The sequence below is a fragment of the Arvicanthis niloticus genome, chromosome 23 (assembly GCF_011762505.2).
Source record: "Arvicanthis niloticus isolate mArvNil1 chromosome 23, mArvNil1.pat.X, whole genome shotgun sequence".
Taxonomy (NCBI): domain Eukaryota; kingdom Metazoa; phylum Chordata; class Mammalia; order Rodentia; family Muridae; genus Arvicanthis; species Arvicanthis niloticus.
In genome coordinates, this window is record NC_133430.1 from 34,352,689 (window position 1) to 34,373,543 (window position 20,855).

General features: G+C 40.6%; 1 protein-coding gene across 6 annotated transcripts in view; it reads right to left on the minus strand.

Moving 5' to 3' along the window:
* Pcnx1 (pecanex 1) overlaps nucleotides 1–20,855 on the minus strand; it is a 140,873-nt gene that overhangs the window by 55,539 nt on the left and 64,479 nt on the right. For 2 of the 6 annotated variants that reach the window (XM_076921787.1, XM_076921785.1), the window contains exons 7-8: nucleotides 15,410–15,542; nucleotides 9,902–10,086 (exon numbers count right to left, since the gene is read on the minus strand). The exons of 3 other annotated variants lie outside the window; for them this stretch is intronic. In XM_076921787.1, the coding sequence (XP_076777902.1) occupies nucleotides 9,902–10,086; nucleotides 15,410–15,542 (318 nt within the window). The remainder of the gene's footprint in view (nucleotides 1–9,901; nucleotides 10,087–15,409; nucleotides 15,543–20,855) is intronic. One more of the 6 variants, XM_076921786.1, reaches the window with a different exon arrangement.

A 20,855-nucleotide genomic window follows, 5' to 3' on the forward strand; every position in this document is an offset into this window, starting at 1 on the left:
AAGCCGTCACTAGAAGATGCTATCTTTGTAACTTTCAAATGCAACAGTGAAGAACATGAACTCATTCTGTATGCTATCCTTTATGTGTAGGTATTTAATTTTAAAAATATGGAAATGATTTCATTTTAAACATAAAGAGTGTAAAATAAACTTTTCTAGAACTTCAAAATTTCACCATTTTGGTACTTAAATGTATAATTTTGAATGTCTCTATATAAACCAATGATGTAAAAAGTAATAATATTTAGTTAGGAATATAAACATATATGAAACAACGGTTAAAGAAAAAGAGGCTGAAAGGCATGCGTTTGATAGGAGGGGATACATGGGAGGGGCTGGAGGGAGGAAATGGGAAGAACAAAATGATGTAACTGAATTTTAATTTAAAAATACAGTAATAAAATTTAGAGATTTAAACAGAAACAAACTATGTCTCAGAATTGAGACCAGTTAACAAGCATGTCTCCAGCAGTGTGTGCTTCTGGAGATCTGTGTGTTGGCCTCCCCTCCAAAAGTTCAGGACGTGTTCAGGCTCTAAGAGAAACGTGGTACACATCACAGCAAATCATGGAAACCACATTCATGGTGCCTTTCTGGCTTAACTGCACAGCGACACTCCCCTGCGCTCTGTCTTTGCCCAGAGCAAGTGACAGCATGTGGCTAGTGCTTCACTTTGTTCACAAGATAAACATACTGGGAAAATGTGCTAAAAATATGTATCGTAATGTTTCAGTGAAAAATTGATTAACACTTCAATGCACTAAGTTGATAATCTACCAAAGGAAGTCTATTCCCCAAACTGAAATAAAACAACACTACCAGTGTTTATAACAACTGAAATGTTCAAATCCAAACTCTAAACTCAAAATGTTCTTATGACCCCACTTAATATATAGCACTTTAAAACCCTCAAATTGTGCATTCTTAAGGAATGGACATAAGCCAGGAAGAGAGCAAAGCATCCATGCAGTATGCCTTCTCCATTTGAATTTTGACTATAAACAAATCAGGAATCTACTGCCAGTTCATAATTAATTTCATGTCTGAAAGGGTCATTCATGCATGAGTCAAGAAGAAAACAAACAACTTATGACCAAACAAACACTACAACTGGAATTTCTGATTTGTAAAAATGATATCATCCACAAGGCAATATCTAAGAACAAAAGAAAAGTTAACACATGTGGCATTTGTCATCAATGAATAGTCAACAATTAATACTACTGCCAACAAAAACTCAACCTGTTAATCATATACTATCTTTTCTGAGTAGGAAACTTCTATAGCAACTTTGGGGCACAGTGTGAGCCACAAACAATGGAGACCTAATGTCTGAGGAGGACTAAAGCCAGAACCGGCAGATCGGATGCTCTAAACAGACGGGCGTAACTCTTGCAGACATGGGCAGTAAGGGCACGCTGCAGTTTCCTCCATCTGTAGGGCGGACACTCGCCACAAGGTACACAGCACACCGAGCAGAGACTCTCACCTTCAAAATCCCTAGGCTGTCCTTGCTCCTCCCTTTATGCCTGCATGTTCTGGAAGGAGGAGGCTACTAGGACAGATCTCTTTAATCTTCCAGGGACCAACAACAATAGAGCTATTTTATTTTCCTGGACCCTTTTCTTTAGATTTTAAGCCTACTTGTCCTTTTGGGTCTTCCAAGTCTGAACCTGGTGAGGTGCCTTACTGAAGCCTCCTGCTCCTGCTTATGAAGTATTACTCTTAGGGCAAAAAAGGGCTTCAGCAGCTGAGATACATGGAGGGTAGTTGTGTAAGTGGTTTCAGAAGACTCTTGGGAGAACCATATACTCTCAATGGTAAGTATTCATGCTCCCTTCTGGTCCCTTAAGTATCATGTCCCATCTCTCCATGACTATTATACCAATTCAGAGAAAAGCCTTTAGGATCAGCTCTGACTTACTGGATGGCATCTCCTTATTACCATGAATGGTGACTCTTACGTCTCTGATGTAACCTGAGTTTTCATCCAGACAGAAATGACTCACTGTATTTCAGGATAATGGACTTGTTTCTCCCCACACCAGGAGCCAGCAAACTTTCTCTATGAGGAACCAGATAATACACATTTAAGGCTTTGTGATCCTGATATGCTACTGTCAGAACATGGTCCAAGAATGGGGTTGTTCAAAGAGAGCTCTGTGTGCTTGTGAGAAAACTCCAAGAAACCACAAGAGTTTTGTGACCTCAGTTTCTTCAAAGACACTCGGGATGTGCTTTCCCGGCCCTCCCAGGTGCAACCGTTAGGAGCTTACTGCAGATTAGTCACTACAACTAGTTACTGTTATTTGTTTCTATGCCTCTAAGAAAAAACATGTTTTTGCCATGTGTATGGCCTGCCTGCCATGTGCGGCTTGCTCTGGTGATCGTACGCTTTATTCATGTGACTGACTACTCTTAACCCTGAGAGTTAATTTAAAAACGGAGCTTTTGTCTGATGCTATGAATAAAGTTGGCTACTGCATGAGACTTTAGTCTGCCTCGTTTTCCGGCTCTTCTCCCAGGTCACTCTGCCAACAGGGCCATAGACACTCTTACGATGTCATGTTCAGGTCTGTCATTGTAGCAAACAGTCACCACAAAACACATTTTTCCTTATTTATTTACAAAACTATGTGTCAAACTGGACTAAGCTCACAGGATGTAATCTGCTAACCTGTAATCTACCTAGACCCACAGTCTTAGGCTTTTAAAACCTTAATTCTTTTTAAATAGGCTTTATTCTCAATTATGATGTATATGTGTTTGTGCTGAGTGTGGGCTTGAACACCTGAGTGAACTGCTTGTGGGGGTCAGAAGAGGGCATCAGATCCTGGGACTGGAGTTATAGACAGCTGGCAGCCACCACATGGGTGCTGTAAACCAAACCGCATCCTTTGCAAGAACAGTTAAGTGTTTTTAACTGCTGAGCAGTCTTTCCAGGCCACCAATTTCCAGGATATAATGAAAAATTTTATAAGTTTCATTATTCAGAAGCAACCCATGCTCCACACAACACTGTGACAGGGCTTTAGGAGTGTGACAAAGAGGGCAGATGTGAGAAGCCTGATTAAAAGGGTCCGTGGAGGACACTGGACTACACAGGGATCTACTGCTTGGCAGCAGAGCCGTAGCTGACACGCTTTACTGAAAGGGCCCATGTTGGGTTCCAACTTGTCTCATTTCCCAGCTAAGGCCCCACAACTGCTTGACTGCCAGGTCAGCTGAACTTTGCAAGGGACACACACAACCTCAAACTGCTCTTGTGTCGTCATCTACTCATGGATTAGTTCAGAGGGGCAAGTACTCTGGTGGCATTTAGGACACGTAGAGTGGTCAAGTAAACTAAAGGGCAAGCAAGCTACATAAGGTGTTTGTGGTGTAGCTACAGGAGGACATCAAGTGTCCTGCTATATTAGTCTCCACCTTATTCCTTTGAGATACAGTCCCTCACTGAACCTGGAACTAGACTAGTAACTAAACCTCCAGTGACCCTCCTGTCTCTGCCTCACACAGTGCTGGAGTTACATGTGCATGTGGCCCCATTTAGCTTTTTACATGGGCACTGGGGATTTGAACTCAGGTCCTTGTGCTTACACAGCAAATGCTCTTACCCACCTACTCATCTCCCTAGCTCTAATTTAAAAATATTAGGGTTGAGATAGGTTCAATGGTAGTAGAGTATTGCCTGGCATACTCAAATCCCTTAGTTTAATCCTCAACATCACAAATCAGAGAACCAGTTCAAACATTTGTTTATAATATTCATAAACTAGAAATTACCCAAGTGTCCATCAACAGGTAAATAGATAAACCATACACAATACGCTCCCACAGTACTACAATGAGAAGTTTCAAGAACAAATTAATACAACAAAATGAACCCCAATAGATGCTTCATGGGGAACTCAGCACAAAAGGCCACACACATAGGCCATTGTATCTGCTTCCAGAAGAGGGATGACTTCAGTGACAGAAAGCAGAGCAATGTCTGGGAATGTAGTGGGAACTCATGTAGAGCAGGAAACTGCCAGAAGACAATAGGACACAATAGCGCATGCACAGCCCACGGGGCTACACACCTGGAGCCATCCCCCAGTTTCTGCCTTACAGACAACAGCCTGGAATGTTTATATCCTCAAGTTCTAGGGCTCAAGGGACCTTCCCATATTAGCCTCGTGAGTAGGCGAGACTACAGGTGTCTACCAGCATTCCCCTGTGAACCTGGTTTTCAAGTCTGATTAGGCTAATGCTAACCATCTTTTCAGAGGTCAAAAAGAAAAAGAAAAATGAACACACTTTAACGGATTCTTCTTTTACAAAGCTACTGAGAATACTTAGGAAGTGTTAGCTTGTTTGTGCCTCCACAGCACCTAGCAGGGTATTACATGTAGCTGGCACGTGCCAAAGGTGTGTGTAAGCATGTGTCTTGGAACACACTCTACTGGTGTATAAGAGCAGCTTCCACAGTGGTCCCTGCGGAGGTGGTCTGACGGACCTAGGAGTGAAGTTATCCTTTACCCAGAGATAGCATTCTAGTACAGAAATAATGACAGTGCATCAAGTTATTTTCCTTTGAAAGGTCATTCAATAATGCATTGCTTTAAAGTTACAAGGTAAATTGCAAAACCCAGGTTTTAGAAAAATGTCAGAAATCAAGATTAATTTTATGCACTGAATATATACCATGATTTTTATTCCACACTCCTTAATGTGACACTTCATCAAGGGCCTTTGATGTTTAAGATTGTGTAGATGCCGGGTTCCCTGTCTCCAGCTTCCTCAGAACCAACCATATTTCACAGTACTAGAAAGTTCTGTGTTCACATTGGAAATGCATTTGCAACCTCTCAATTATCAACAGAAAAGTAATATGTTTTATAAAGGGGCGGGTGTGCCAAGAGAACACAGAGTAGTAAATTCCCATGGCCAGAAGGACTGCACTGGGTCACACATGGGATCTTCTGAAGGGGACAGAAATGCTCTAGTTCTCTCCAACCTGCAGAGAACACCATCTGATCAAACTCACTCAATTGTTCTGAAACTGCTCCTTTCCTAACTAGCTTCTCACTGTCGACAGAGCAGGCTTAGGGGCTGGGCAGACAGTGCAGTAGACAAAGTGCTTGCTTGAACAAGCATGTGGACCTGAGGTCAGATCCCCAGCACCCATATAAAACTGGGACATGGTGGCATGTACCTGTGATCCCAGGGAGAAGTAGAGACAGGAGGATGGGGTGCAAGCAGGGGCTGTCTGGCCAATCAGTCTGACTAAACCATGACCTCCAGGTTCAGTATGAGAGAACCTGCCTCAAAACTACAGTGCAAAGTGATAAAATCCTATGTTGATCTCGAGTCTCTGCGTGCATATGCAACTATACACCCACCAATACAGATTTACTGAGTTCAGAATAGTATCAACTTCTTTAAAACATTTTATGTGTATGGACATTTTCCTCACATGTATACATGCATACCTCATGCCCTAGGATGCCAGGAGAGGCATCAGATCCCCTGGAATTGAAATTATAGGTGGTTGAGAGCCACCAGTGGGTGCTGGGAATTGAACCTGAGTCCTCTGGAAGAACAGCCAGTGCTCATAATGGCTGAGCCATCTCACTAGCCTCTACTTTATCAACTCTTATGATTTATGACTTGGATTATGTGTGCTATTAGCTGTAAGTGGTTCCCTCATAACGGGCACTTCAATGGTCTTTTACAATTTTTCAAAATTATGAACAGCACTAAGTGACTAAATGCATGAAATTCATGTATATAAAATCTGGAGATACAAATACATGGGCATTTTGGTCTGCGATGTGAACCTGCCCTACAAAAATGACTTCCTGTTTAGTCACCCATTTCTCCAAACTCCGCCACAGATACTACACTGTCAACAGATGAAAGAAAGACTCAAGTTGTTTTTAATGTCTAATTCTAGGAATCATGAGTGAGCTTCAGATCTGACATTAATACTGCATTTTATATTTTATCTTTATTTGTGTTTTCATATATGTTTGGTTTGGGGTGACCATAATCCCCTCCCCTCCCCTATCCCTCACCTCCCTGACCTCCATCCCACTTAGCCACGTTTCTTTTCTAGTAGGAGGTGGCCTTCTGACTACTGGTGTCAGTGTTGTCGTCTTGCTGTGCCAAAGGCTGAAGCACAAGCTCCAGGGCTCTCCTCTCATCAGCCTTAGTAACTGTGTTCCCTAATCAGGCAGCTGCTCTCCTGCAGCTCATGCAGCGACCATGGTCAGGCCACTGGTGGGGAGGCAGAAGAAAGTGAAAGGCCCATTATTTCCAAGTCACTGGTGGGAACATCAAGACTGAAATGTCTTTGACTTGGATTCTCCCATTTTCCCTGTCTTCTGGGGAATTTCACCAACCCCAGGAAGATACAAGTGGAGAAAACACAAGAGCTGAGCTATCTTCAGGAAATGGCTCCCACGCCACCCTTAGAGAAAAAACGAAATATCATCATTTTAGGAACTGATTTTGAGGTGTCGCCCAAGAATCCAACTTACATTTTACCTAATAAAAGCATCACTGAACTTTAGTCTTAGGGATGTTTAACACCAGAGAGCAGATCATCTGGTCCCGCATGTTAACGGCTTCTTCACAACATGTTCACAAGAGTCAGCCCTTGGATCGTCTGTAAAATTCCTAGAGCAATTCAGGTACCCAAAACCGTGTAAAATATTATTCTGTAGCTTTTCTATGGTAACAATGGTAACTTCTAAATTCTATCTAGGAAATAAAAGGTTAGATATTTGAGTTTCTTGTCCCCAGTCTGCCAGTTAAAATACAAACAATGTTTGAGCTCTCCTTATAGAGTAATTAAGAGCAGGAGACAAAGCTCCAGGGATGTTCACTGTCCTTGACTCATTTCTTCTCCAATTCTAACCCTGAAGAATTAACCCACCGCTGCACACACAGGCTCATGTAAAGAGACCTCGGCAAAGTGTTTTTATTACAGTAGGAAGTATGAGGAGACATCTTAATGAGCTTATTGAATAGATTAAAGGAATTATAACCTAGTGTTATTTTATTAATCAGTACTAACATTGGTTAGTTCTAGCAAACAAAACACACTAATGCCAAGCACTGGCACATTTAATACACACAATCCTTGCACTAAGCCTGGGAAGTGGCATTAGTGTTACCTCCTTTGATAAATGAAGGAACTGATGCTTAGGGAGAGGAAACAACCTGCCCAAGGCCACCAAGGTCACACAGCTGGGAAGAGGCAAAGCCTGGAAGATCAACACCTCTGACCTCAACACTCACCTGCAGTGACATGCACATACCTACACACAGAGCCACACAGATACATACTTAAAAATGAAATAAACCTTTAAAACAATGTTATGTTCACAATGTATCCAGCGATAATGACATCATTTGAACTGTTAAAGCATTTTACTAACCTTGCACAGAATGAATTCTATAAGAAAGGCAATAGCCCAAATTTCTCCTCTAAGTTATATTGCTTATGATTCAGTATCTGAAATGAACAATTATGCATGCTAAGTAAATTTTTATGAATATATGGATATGTGTATATTTATGTACACTCACATGTCTTTTATAAATACATGTTGTACATGCGTATATATTATTGCATATAAAGACCATATGGAAAACTTTTTCAATAAAACTAAATCTGAAAAAAAGCAAACCTTTGTAAAGAGGTCGTATTTTTAGGGAACATTTTACCTTTTCTCTTTGTTGACACTTGTGTGTGTGTGTGCATGCATGCACATTTTATGTGAGAAATCCGATCTCTTGTGGGTGCCAGGATTGCCAGCTGTGACAGGAGGCACCTTTACCAGCTGAGCTATCTCACAAGCCCCACTTGGTTTCCATTTTAAAAATGAATTCTTATTCAGAAAAATTATCAACAGTTTAATTTTATGCTTGGTCTGTTAGTCTAAAACTCTGAAACAGTTTAAAATGAAGCTCTCTACTCTAGCCAATCCACTGTCATAGAGCCAACGGGCAACTCTATGTGACCAGTACATTATGCTTGCAGATTCACAACCCTTTGTTACCGGGAACCTTGGCTTACATAGTGGTTGGAATCATAACATAATGGATTACACCTGCCGACTGAGACCAATAGGGTAGCTAAGGATACACGTGGGGCTCCGAGGCTGTACTCGCAAACCCTGCCTGGCTTTTTCCCCGTCACTGAAGCTTTGCACTGCACTGCACTGCACTGCCTGAATCCACATTCCCAGCCTGTGGACTTGGATTCCTAGTTCTCTGTATGACGCAGATTTCCTGTGCTCAGATTCACAGTGGCTTAATCTAATAAAGAAAATATTGTTATTAAGTAAGACTCACTTGAAAGCATTTACTCTAAGCAGAATTGAATTCTACTTTATTTTTACTCAAATATCTTCCTTAAGAGACTTTCTTACCTCTCAAATTACAAACTCAGAAGGAAAAGCTTCTGCACTTAACGTGTTGCTTTGTTTTCTCGTTGCATTTAGGGGCTGTCTGCTCTCCATGGCAATGCTGTAACTATCTCAGATGGTCATTTTGCAGTTTCTGAAATTCTGCAGTTCATGTTTACCTATGTATTAATACCACTCTATAGTCCCAAGTTTTACAAAATGCAAAGGAAGGCAATGAGTAAATAGCATATCAAGTTTTAATAAACCTGATTTGGGCTCCTTATTGCTATATATTCCTCCAACTAACACATGAACTGGACAGTCACCTTTATAAGAGAAATGCCCATGTAACAGGGATCAATAAGATCAGAATGAATAAAGGCTTTCAAGTGAGTCTTACTTAAGAACAAGATTTTCTTATTAACTTAAACCACTGTGAATCTGAGCACAGGAAACTTGGGTCACAGAGAGAAATACAAATCCAAGTGCATGGGCTGGGAACATGGATTCAGTCAGAAGAGTTTTATTGCACAAGCTGAGGACTTGGCATTGGATCCTCAGTGCCCAAGAAAAAAAGCCAAGCAAGGCCGACACAACCTCAGAGCTGCAAAGGGAGGGAACACACAGGTCCCTAGAATTCCCTGGCCATTCAGTATGGACAAATCAGCCAGCAACAGTTCTGTGAGAGACTCTGCCTTGAAAACTAAGCCACCTAGTATCTTCCTCTGGTTTCTACAGATATGTGCATATGCACATGGTGGCCGAGTACATTAGTGCTCATCCATGCACACACGTACACACACATACACATCTGCATAAAGAAACAGAAGCTCTGAAGTAGTATAATATGACAATGCACAAAGCATGTCGTCGGGTAAGTTTGCTACTACTGAGGATTTAAAGTATGCTGCATTTAACTTACATAATTTATGAGAATATTTATAGATATCTTAACAGATAATGAAATATTTTATAAAGTTATCAGTCACAAGTAGAGCCATGTTATCCTGAGAATATTACATTTAGGATTATAATGAATCCTATGGCAAGAGATGGACATATTGCAAAATGCAGAATACTTCACAGCAATAAACCTATTAGAGAGCATTCCTGTGCATAACATATTCAAATAATTTTTAAAAATTAAGGTTGTCTCAAAAACCACCTAAAATTTCATGGTATTCCACATGGTATTCCCTGGGAATAATAGAAACATCCAAATTATTATAAGAGAATATTAGTTATAAGGAACAGTTATTAGTGCATTAGCTGCCTATTAGTAGTAGATATGCTCACAATAAAAAGTCCAACAAAAGCAAAGAGAAACATAAAAAGGAAAAGCAAGTCATCCTCTTAAACTCAGGGCAAACAAACCCAGTAAGACAGTGCCCTGATGCACAGCTCCAAAATAAAGCCATCTTAGAAAAGAATTGCAATCACTGTTACCCATTTGCTGCCAATTACAAGTTTCTAACCATCGAGATTACATCAAGCCTGCATACCAAGTTCATCGTGCAAACTGCTACCGCCTACGGCAGATGCATGGTCATGTGAGGCTTCTAAGTGGACACTCCCTTTTCTCACCAGCAAGGAGGCACTAGCACTGAGCACTGCAGCCTGGGATGGGGGGCGGGACTGGACTTTGACCTGGGCTGTGGACTGCTGGCCTTGCTGACCATCTTGAAGGCTAGGAGAGAACATGGATTGGGAAGACATTACAGGGAAGAAAAGAGAAAACAACAGCTAGAGTGAAAGCAGTATAGAACACTGATTTCAAAATGACACTTTTTCAAATAACCTAAGAAGAGTCGAGAAGCTTTGTGCAGTTACAGTTTACACTTGTTCTGGTCCTTACCCATCTGATTCATAGAGGAAACCAGTAAATACTCAATATAGAGGTTAACTGCCAATCTGCAACTTTCTTCCAGCTCAAACCGACTAGATTCCAGAGTGAAGAAGAGAGAGCAAGAAACCCGGAGTGTGCTCAAGTGATGAGGCTCGGCGCTGGGCTCCAACAGGTAAAATTTACCTTGTAATAACTTTGCCGCTAAGATCTCAGATTCAGATACACAATAAAACAGTTTTGACACATGTGAAAACCAAAGAATCTCTATCAAATGCAACCAAAATACAATGATAAACAAAAGAATACCACAATTTACTGCAAAAGAACCAAAAAAATATGACTCAACTGAGTGAAACACAATAAAGTACTATTTATAATAGCTTCCATATTCTGAAATAAGGCTACATGTGTTACATACAAAACATACATAAAAATATGTTCTCATCACCAACTGTGACATTCTTTTTCAACCCATATTGTAATCTCATTAACAAGGATTCATTATTTTAGAAAACATTAACAACTGAAAAACCTTAATTTCCCAAAGATCCTCTAATAGTTTTATAAATTTTATAAAATTTAAAAATTAGTATTTTGTTAGTATAATTTATTCTATCATTAGTAAAGCTAATTTTTCTATATTATTTACTCATTTACTTTTATAATTACTTACGATATTATGAATGGCATTATTAACATTATTAATACAAGATTTACTTTAAGTTGGTAAAATTCCTGAAATGTTCTAACTCTCATACATCATTCTACACACAAGGCCTCAGCAGTGTTTCACTCCGTGAATGTAAGTGTACTGAGCAATTCCAGAGTCTGTCACTAACAGAACTAGGCACTAGCACAAGAGGGACGCTATCCAGGGTGGCCTCACTTAGCTTACCATTTCTAACGATAGCATGTTCTACTAAGATTCTAACCCTTGAATCCACTGCAATCAAAGTCCTAGACACTGCCGACTGACAGTGAAGTAAAGGCTAAGTAAGCTGTGGCTATGGCAACAGGATACCTTAAACTACACCAACACAGCCATCCATCCCTGGGATCTTAAAATTTTACTTCTTTCACTCATGCCAACTGTATTTCAAGTACAATAACCACACGTCACAGCTAGTAGCCATCAAAGTGGTCAGTTGCTAATAATGACTGCTTGCCATATAGGAAGGACAGCATGTATTACAGAACATTTATCCTGCCACAAAAGGCCTACATTAGCATGTACTCTGCAGGTCTGACTTAGAGCCACTGAGAAGTGCACGCTCTAAGAAGTGAGCCTGCGAGTTCTGGTTGTTGCTCACGCTGGCATTACTTAGCCACTTAGCAGTTTCCTTAGAATATTTTCCCAGCAGCTATTAGTCAAGGGAGGGTCACGAGAGGCTGGCAACGCAGCTCAGTGGCAGAGCCTTCCCTTGCCTGTATGTGTCAAACCATGGGTTCATTTCCAGCACTACAAATTTAAAGGAAAAAAAGAGATGACCTTGTTAATTAAACAGGTTTTTTCCTCCATCTATGGCTAATGTGTCCCTCTTCATCAGAAGCAATCTAAACTCATCCCAGAGCTCATCAAAGTGAACTCAACCAAAAAACTTGTACTCAAAATTTTCTATCAGTTTTTTCACTTAAAGTCATAAGAAACATCTTATCAAAACCAGCCACATTTTAATGTAAACAGATTTGAGAATATCCTAATCATCAAACTACCGATGCACAATGTCTATCCAAATATACACAATGTTTTCAAAATGTTAATCAGTGCATGAAAGTCAACTCCCAAATAAATGAAAGAAATTAGTCAAAATATATTATTTTAACTATGGAGTTTTAAACACCTAAAGACAGTTTAGGAATATAAAGGCGTATGCCCATATTTCCTGTTTTCAAAACCCTCATCAGCAACAGGAGAGGCCGGATCTGGTCCCACAGGGCGATCCTAACGAGGCTGACAGGCCTGAGTGTGGTGTGATTGTCATTAGAACTTTTTTTTTCTTTCTTTTTTCTTTTACAAAAATAATACCTAAGACTGTTGTTATGGGCTGGCAAGCAAGCATACTAATAAACGTTCCCAGTTTAAATGACAGACAAACAGCTAGCTGGTCTTGGCTATCCCATCCTCTACACACCAAGGTGGTACCTGGTAACTCTACCTCATACTGTCAGTTACCTCAGCATCTCTCCAACTAAAATATAAATTCTAAGAGTATTGTACTATGCCAAGATTATATAGGTTCCAGAGGAAAAATATCTCCTGAGTATGAAAAAAAATTGATGAATTCATCTGAACTCAAAATGACCACATGGATTTCTAACTATGTGTTCTAAAAAATGACTGTAACCTCATTTTATTATAGATCTTTTCATCTCATATTTTAAATGAAGGTAAAGATATATTAAAGCCATCTGCTCTTCACTCACATCAGATGAGTTCCTTCTACTCCAGTCTACCAAGGACTCAAAAATACAACACTTAGGGCAATAAATATCAAACTCTCTATAAAGAATTTTTAATATTTGTCATTATTTTAGTTCTAGACACTAAGAAAAATTAACTAGGGCCTATAAAACCTACCTACAAAACTAACTTAATTAAAAAACTTTTAAATAATTCTTAAGGAGCTTATGATAGTAAGAGTCGAATAAACATGCAAAGTTCTTTTGTAAGGAAGTTGCTCATTTGATCCTAGTTCTCATTCACATTCATATACGTTGTATGGCATTCCCTTGGGGTGGTTAAGGCACTAGGCAGTGTTTACAATGACCTGTTATGGTCTCTATTCCTTGGGGTGGTTAAGGCACTGGGCAGTGCTTGCAATGCCCTGCTATGGGCTCTATTCCTTGGGGTGGTTAAGGCACTCGGCAGTGCTTACAATGACCTGCTATGGCCTCTTCCTGCCGCTCTGCTCTCTTTGATCCTATGTACCTACAGCCAACATCAATCTGAAAACATGAAGTTGAGAAATTCAGAAATAAACAATCATACTTTTTAGTGCCTTAATATAGTTTATGATTGCTCTATTCTGTTAGTAGTTATAATTGTTGATTTCTTGCTGTGCTGAATTTATAGATTACACTGTACCATAAGAATGAATCAAAGTGGGGAGGGGGAGGGGTGGGGGATGTACTATACATACACGGGTTCTGTCTTAGCTATTGTCTCAAGATGTTGTGTGGCCTTGAAGGCACTTCCACCCTATCCATGGGTATGGGGAGCTACTTCAGAAGAATGCACTGTATTTATAAAGCAATTGTAGTGAAGGCATTGCCACACCTGTTCTACTCATCTTTGACAAAAAGTTTTCCCAAAGCTTAAACAGTCATTCTATACTTTACTTAGTTAAGGATAACACTATTATTCAGTAGTTCATACTGAAAAGTAATGGCAATTTACTTTACCTGAAAAAATTTCCAATTGCAAAGGTAATTTACTATGTTGGTATTTTGCTTAACTCTTTACAGATACATTTTATTTTTATCTCATCCATAATAAGGTCCATCTATATAGACACATGCAAGTTTTATAATGGAAATATTCTGGAGTCTCAATAAAACCTGCATATTGAGCACTGGAAGGTGACTTTCAAGCATCCAAATGTAAGCTCTTAGAAGTAAATTCTTAACCAATAAAACTCTAGAGAGGGGCAGGAAAATCCTGTGTGACTAGCTGGAGTTGGAAGGGTGACTCTAGCATTCCACCAGGCAGAGAAAGAAACCTACCCTGTCCACATTTGTTGGGCAAGTGAGACTCAGCAGATATATTCATGGCAAAGAATGAAAAGTTGAAGATTAAACAGGCTAAAAAATGTATGTAAAAGGGAGACAGACAGCAGGAAGGCTCAGGAGCTGTCTACAGCAAGTACTGTGCAAGGGCAAACGGAGGGTAGAAGCAAAGCCAAGCGGAAGATGCAGTCAGGCCTGCACAGGGGACTGTGCCACAGTCACCGGCAGGAACAGGGTCCTGCAGGCAGGAAAGGAGGCAGAGGCCACAGGACTGGAGGGCTCACAAAAGTTTCTACAACAAATGTGTCTTTAGATTGGATGCGTTCACACTGTTATGTTTTAAACATTGTCTCTATATACATGTTTATGAAGTTGTATATTATTTAAGAAACTAGAAAATGAAGATGAAATTCCTGGGTATAATGTAAAACTCAACAACAAAAGAAACAAAACATTTTAAACGTTCAAAGCAAATGTTTTAATTCAGAGAGGAATATATAATGAATTTTTAAAAAATAGGATTTTGCTATTCTGAAAATCAAGTTAGAGAAGGGAAGGGGAAACATCTGTGTCTCCGACCTACCAAGTACTCAGGAGACGCTCGTCTCCCTGACAAGGTTGGCAACTTTGCATTAGAACATGGCATGAAACAACTCACACGCTGTGTGATGTGCATACTATGTAAGCACGCACAGGATCACGTGATATTCACGTTTGTCCTTTTGAAGTAAAGCACAAGTCTTTTGAGAAGGTCTTCATATTTTCAAATAAAGACTTTAAATTCTTAAAAATTCAACGAGAGATTATCTCCAAGATCACAAATGGATGTTCTCTAAGTTGAGAATATTGGAAAATAAAAATGTTTTAAGTACATGATAGAGGTTGAGAAATTCAACACATCTCTACATATAAAACAGGTATACATCTGACCATACTTTAGATAAATAAAATTGTTTCTGTGTCCTTTACTTGGTTCAAATATTACAGTATAAATAAATAAAATGTACTCTTCTAGTGACATGGAATACTCAAACTGACTTGGTATAGTGAGGTCAGATTTCTACTTCTCAATAAGGTCACCACTTGTCCTGTAATTGTTCATATTTAACATTGTAAAGGCATTGCATTAATATAATTATTTTAGAGTAGGAAACAAATCTAGCTTAACAGGTATGTTTTCACTTCTGTTGTTGCTAATGTGCTTTTGCAACTTAAAACCTGAGGACAATCAGTCTGACAGCTTTGTTTAAACAGTCACCATATGGCATGCTAGTGCAGGAGGCTCTGGCACATGCAGAAGGAACCTAAAAGAGCTGAAGACATCAGAAGGAAAAGAAAGAACAGCAAGTCTCTTCAAAAGCTTTCCTGGGTCAGAAAGAACAGGTTAGAAGGTTCACTGCATGCATGCTGAACTTGGTGGAATTGTAAAATACCGTACCTTAGGGGCGATCCGATGAGCAAGGTAGGAGGGGTAGGGTTACTCCCTGCATTGTGCCGGCGCCGTACTGCCTGGCGCCTAAATGTGCTGCGTTCACGGCGAAAGGCCACTGCCTCCTCGCTGGCCTGTGCTGCTGTATCAAGACAGACTTAGGTCAAACAGGAGCCTAGGTCAGAGATGAAAATAGCAGCTGAGCCTGTCTCTTTCTGCACTGCCCACCCTCGCGGGAGAAGAAACACTTGGTCTTCTGTCACATTGGGGAGTATACGCATAGTTCTCCAAAGTCAGTTTTTTGGAAAATAACATTTTAGATTTATTACCGTACCTCATCAACGTCTCTTCATCCTCAACTTCCTATTCTGAGATCGCTGCTTTACATGTTTTCTAGAAGCCTCATTATTTTTGGCAAATCTCCATTTTCCCTTTAAGTCAGCCTTTTAAAAGTTGCTGGTTTCCCAACCTCTGGGCACAGAGCACTTGTCTCTTGTCTTGTAAGACTAGGACAAGCAACAGACACACAGATGCCCCTGACTTGGATGGGGCCCAAGTCTCATCAACCATCATTAATTTAAAGCACCAAGGGTGAAAAGTACACTTACTACACAGAGCACTCAGCTCAGCACGGCACACCACTGAGCACTCAAGTCCCCCTCAAGGCTGACTGGGCCCTGTGACCTGTGGCTGCTACGGCCCAAGACTGAAACAGCAGTCTACTGCCTGTCACTCACCCAGGAAAAGAGCAAACTCCAAACCTCGGTATGTTTCTACTGAATGTTACCACCTTTGTATCACCATGAAGGTAAAAAGCTGTCTGACAGTCTGACTTCAGACCACTCATTGTAGATGCCGGAAGTAGCGTAGTAAACTACTTCCCCCAGCACCCCAAGCTATAGTTCTGTCACTGACTGCAAGTTGGCAGAGCCCGTTTGTCAAATATTCACAGGAACATAATACATCTTAGCTGAAAAGTGCTTTATTAAAGCTTCACGTACAAACTTTAAGGCTGTGGCTCTACACAACACCAGGAGGCAGACATGGGAAGTGATTTTCATATGTGAACATAGAACGTCTGTGCCTCCCCAGTAACCTACGTATTCTGGGAATCTTTGGATTTTGAGAAAGGATATTTTAATGCTACATATGAGTAAACTACATAAAAAAGTTCACACAAAAACACTTTTTCCAGACATAAACAGGACTTTATGTTTGTATGTGAAAATCAAAATGTCCAATGAAAAACATGAAGCTGATTGAATCTGGCCTGTGCTAATACAGTAGCATCAACCAGTCAGGAGTGGCTATTTAATTTAATGGAAACAAAAAATTCAGCTATTCATTCCTGAGCCACATCTGAACACTCGGAGTAACATGGTGTGAGTGCCAACCATTACTAGCCAACTCCATCCAACACAGAGCATTCCCACACAGCAGACAGTGGATGCAAATCTGCAGAGCACATTCTACCGACAACCACAACCTCCATGAAACGGAAATCAGTCTGCATCATCAGAGAAGCATGCTACAGGGCTGTGGCCAGGTGGAGAAGGCAGGCACACAATGGGGTGACATGTGCACAGGGAAGCCAGCTTACAGGTACAATTACTAGCTGGAAACTCAATTCAAGAGCCACTTTGTAAACTACTATATTAAAATTTTCTATTCTACAGTTAAACTATAACCTAATTTTCTTAACCAACCATTACTTACAACAAACTATTATAATCAATTTTACTGGGTGAATCAACTTCATTACAGAACCTTCAAACAGTCTCTGTTCTGTTGCAAGTAAACAGAAAATTAAACCCAGACAAAATTTATGAGCTAACTCTGGAAAAGCATCCTGTGATCAGTGATTTCAGGAAACAGGGAGAGAGAAATGGTTTTATTATCTGTTTCTATTGAAGACTTAGTGGTATTACTCTTACAGAAAGGCTAAGATGGAAGAAGGACAAGAAACAGAACAGAACAAAACAAAACATCATTCAAACAAAAAAATATTGAGTGCCCATTTTTAGAACAAAACAAAACAAAAATCTGTTGGTTGTATTGGAGAGATGGGTCCAAAGCACCTGGGTTTGAGTCCCAGAACCAATAAAGAGACTCACAACTATGTCTACAGTTCCAGTTCAGGGTAACTGATGACCTCATCTGGCCTCTGCAGACACCAGGCACATACACAGCACACATATTCAGGCAAACCTCTCATATACATAAAATAATAATAATCATAATACCCTTTGGCTTCTTCTTAAAAGTAGACACCATTAATTTTACACATTCCTATTTTAATCTATAAAAGTTAGATAAATTACTTATTTCCTTTTAATTATGTGTATATGAGTATTGTTAAGAGGAATTTTCAGAATGTTCTCTGTAACAGCCAGGATCAGACATTCATCTAAAACCAACATGCTTTAATTTATGGTCATAGTAAATACAACTAAGCTAAGCCATTTGAGGAAAGTGCTTCTTTTATAGAATGCCTGTGTTTAAAACCAAGGCCTAAGTGGGTAGTTGTATGGGGGGGGGGGAGAGAGGGGGGAGGGAGAGGAGGAGGGGGAATAGGGGGGAGAGAGGGAGAGAGAGGGGAGAGAGGGGAAGAGAGGGGGAGAGAGGTGGGAGAGAGGGAAAGAGAGGGGAGGGGAGAAAGGGGGAGAGCGGAGGGGAGAAAGGGGAGAGAGGGGGAGGGGGAGAGAGGGGAAGGGGGGAGAGAGGAGAGAAAGGGGAGGGGGAAGAGAGGGGGGAAAGAGGGGAAAGAGGGGGAGGGGGAGGGGGAGAGAGGGGGGAAGAGAAGAGAGAGAGGGGACAGAAGGGAGAGGGGAGAGAGGGGATACAGGAGAGAAATGGGAGTGAGGGGAGAGAGGGGAGAGAGGGGAGAGAGGGAGAGAAGGGAGAGAGGGGAGAGGAGGGACAGATGGGAGAGAGGGGAGAGTGGAGAGAGGGGAGAGAGGGGGGAGGGGGAGAGAGGGGAAGGGGGGAGAGAGGAGAGAAAGGGGAGGGGGGAGAGAGGAGAGAAAGGGGAGGGGGAAGAGAGGGGGGAAAGAGGGGAAAGAGGGGGAGGGGGAGGGGGAGAGAGGGGGGAAGAGAAGAGAGAGAGGGGACAGAAGGGAGAGGGGGGAGAGGGGGGAGAGGGGGGAGAGGGGGGAGAGGGGGGAGAGGGGGGAGAGGGGGGAGAGGGGGGAGAGGGGGGAGAGGGGGGAGAGGGAGAGACTGTGTTTTTGCACCTATGGATCAAGTGCATTTGACTGGGAGAGACTGTGTTTTTGCACCTATGGACCAAGTGCATTTGACCAAGCATGCATTCCTAGAGGCAAGAGATCCACAAGGTAAGAGGTCAATGTTAAGTGCTTCCTCTACCTTGCTTTTTGAGACAAGACCTCTTACTTATTAGGGAGCTCACCAACTTGGATAGCCTGGCGGCCAGAAGACCAATCCCTACCCCCACCCCAACCCAGCTGTCACCACATCTAGGGTGGTATCTAGGGATAGCACTGCATTCTGCATACAGGCACACCACTGCATTCGGCTCTTACGTGGGCACTGAGGATCTGAACTTAGGTCCTTGTGTTTTCGAAGCAAGCCCTTTACCTAATAAGTTGTCCCCCAGCCATTTCTGAATCATTCAAGTTTATAAGAAAAAGAATATTTTAAAAAATAACAGGAGGAAGCCTCTGGCCTTGGGGAAAAAGTTTCTTCTTTTTTAAATTAGGACCCCAGAGGGGAGGGAAAAAAATGTTACAAAATCTTTTGCATTGCATAAAACTAAATATCTTCTAGCAGATAACTAAGTAAGCTGTTCGAATATTAAGTCTATGAAATGTAAGCAGTGAAACCTTAGCACTCTAGGCAGAGCTAATTTGTATGCATATATGAGTAAAGGAAAAAAATTCAGAAGCATTCCAGTAATTAAAAAAACTGTGAGACATATAAGATCTTTAGGGATATATTTTAATTTATGTATGTTTTATCACAAGTCTTGACTTCCTAATGACTTCCTTATTTGCATTAAAATGTCATTAGAAGAGACAATTTGTGATAATCTCAGATAACTCCACTTTTCTATTTCAGTGTTGTTCCCCATGAGCCGCGTCCCCTTGTTTGTGTGAGATGTACCTCAGGTAGCAGAAGCTGGCCTCCAACTCATATTCCTGCTGTCTCCACACACAAAGCACATCCATAACAAGTGTATGCTACCATGCTTGGGCTAGATTTCCATTAAAATCTCTTGATTTTAATCTTGATGGGTTTATGCTAAATGCAGTCCATAATAATAAGACATTTGGAGATGAATCCTATCATAATATCTTTTAATAATTTTAATCTTTTACATTCAAGGAATGTAAAATCAGACACAAGGATTACTTCTAACTTATCTCAGAGAGTGACTGAAAAATCTACACATTTGATATGAAACTGTTTGGTATAATAATTTATGTTTATACCAGTGAACTAAAACATTATCATCTGGTTTTATAGACGGCAACAAGAAAAGATCCAAATAGAAGATTCTGAAGGGATAGAAGGGAAAAGGCATCCAAAAAAAATCTCAAAAGCTGGAAAGTTCTGAGTAAAACTAGGTGAACAAGTTTTCTACGAACTGTCTTACTCATGCGGCTCATGGATTACTGAAAGTGCTCACAGGCTAGAATGACAGAGGCCACTTGACAGAGTGTTGCCCAGCACGAGTGAAGCCCCATGTCTGATCTTCAGAATCACATAAACCAGTCAAGAAACAGGAGCAGAAGGGTCAAAAGTTCAAGGTTATCGCAGGGTGCATAGCAAGTTTGAAACAGGTTGGACTAAGGGAATTCCTGTCCCTGTCCTTGTTCCCCTTGCAAACACCACAGTTACTTCTAGCAGTCCTGCTGTAGCTGGCCTCTTGGCAGCACCTCAATTGCTGCTAAAAAAAAAAAAAAAAAAAACCACTGAGATGATTAGAAACTACTCAAGGAAACTGTTCACTTCAGTCTAGGGGGAAGAAAGAATATATCTAAGGGAAACACAGAGGCAGTAATGTGCTACAGGGAAATGAAAATTTTAAGAACTATGACTAAAGTACAAAGCAAGTATTTATGTATCTTAAAAAACTAAGAGATTTACAAACATTCAAGAATATACTAAGATAGTTTAAGGTCAAATTCTTTTACTTAAGGACAAAATTACCATATAAAGAAATGAGCAATGAAATTATCTTGCAAAAATATTCTAAAAGTAATTCTAAAAGAAAAACAGAAATTCTAAAATATGAATTCTAAAAACAAAACAATATTTTGGTCTAGGCATGGAAACTCACTTTACCTATCAGCCAAGAACACTGCAAACCACGGTATTTCCGGACTGGTCCTGCTCTAAGAGACAAATGAATGCCTACACGCATCATTCACATGGAGTACAAAGGACATTTCAATTCTGATGAGAAGCAATCCCCATCTGTGCCAACACTCTA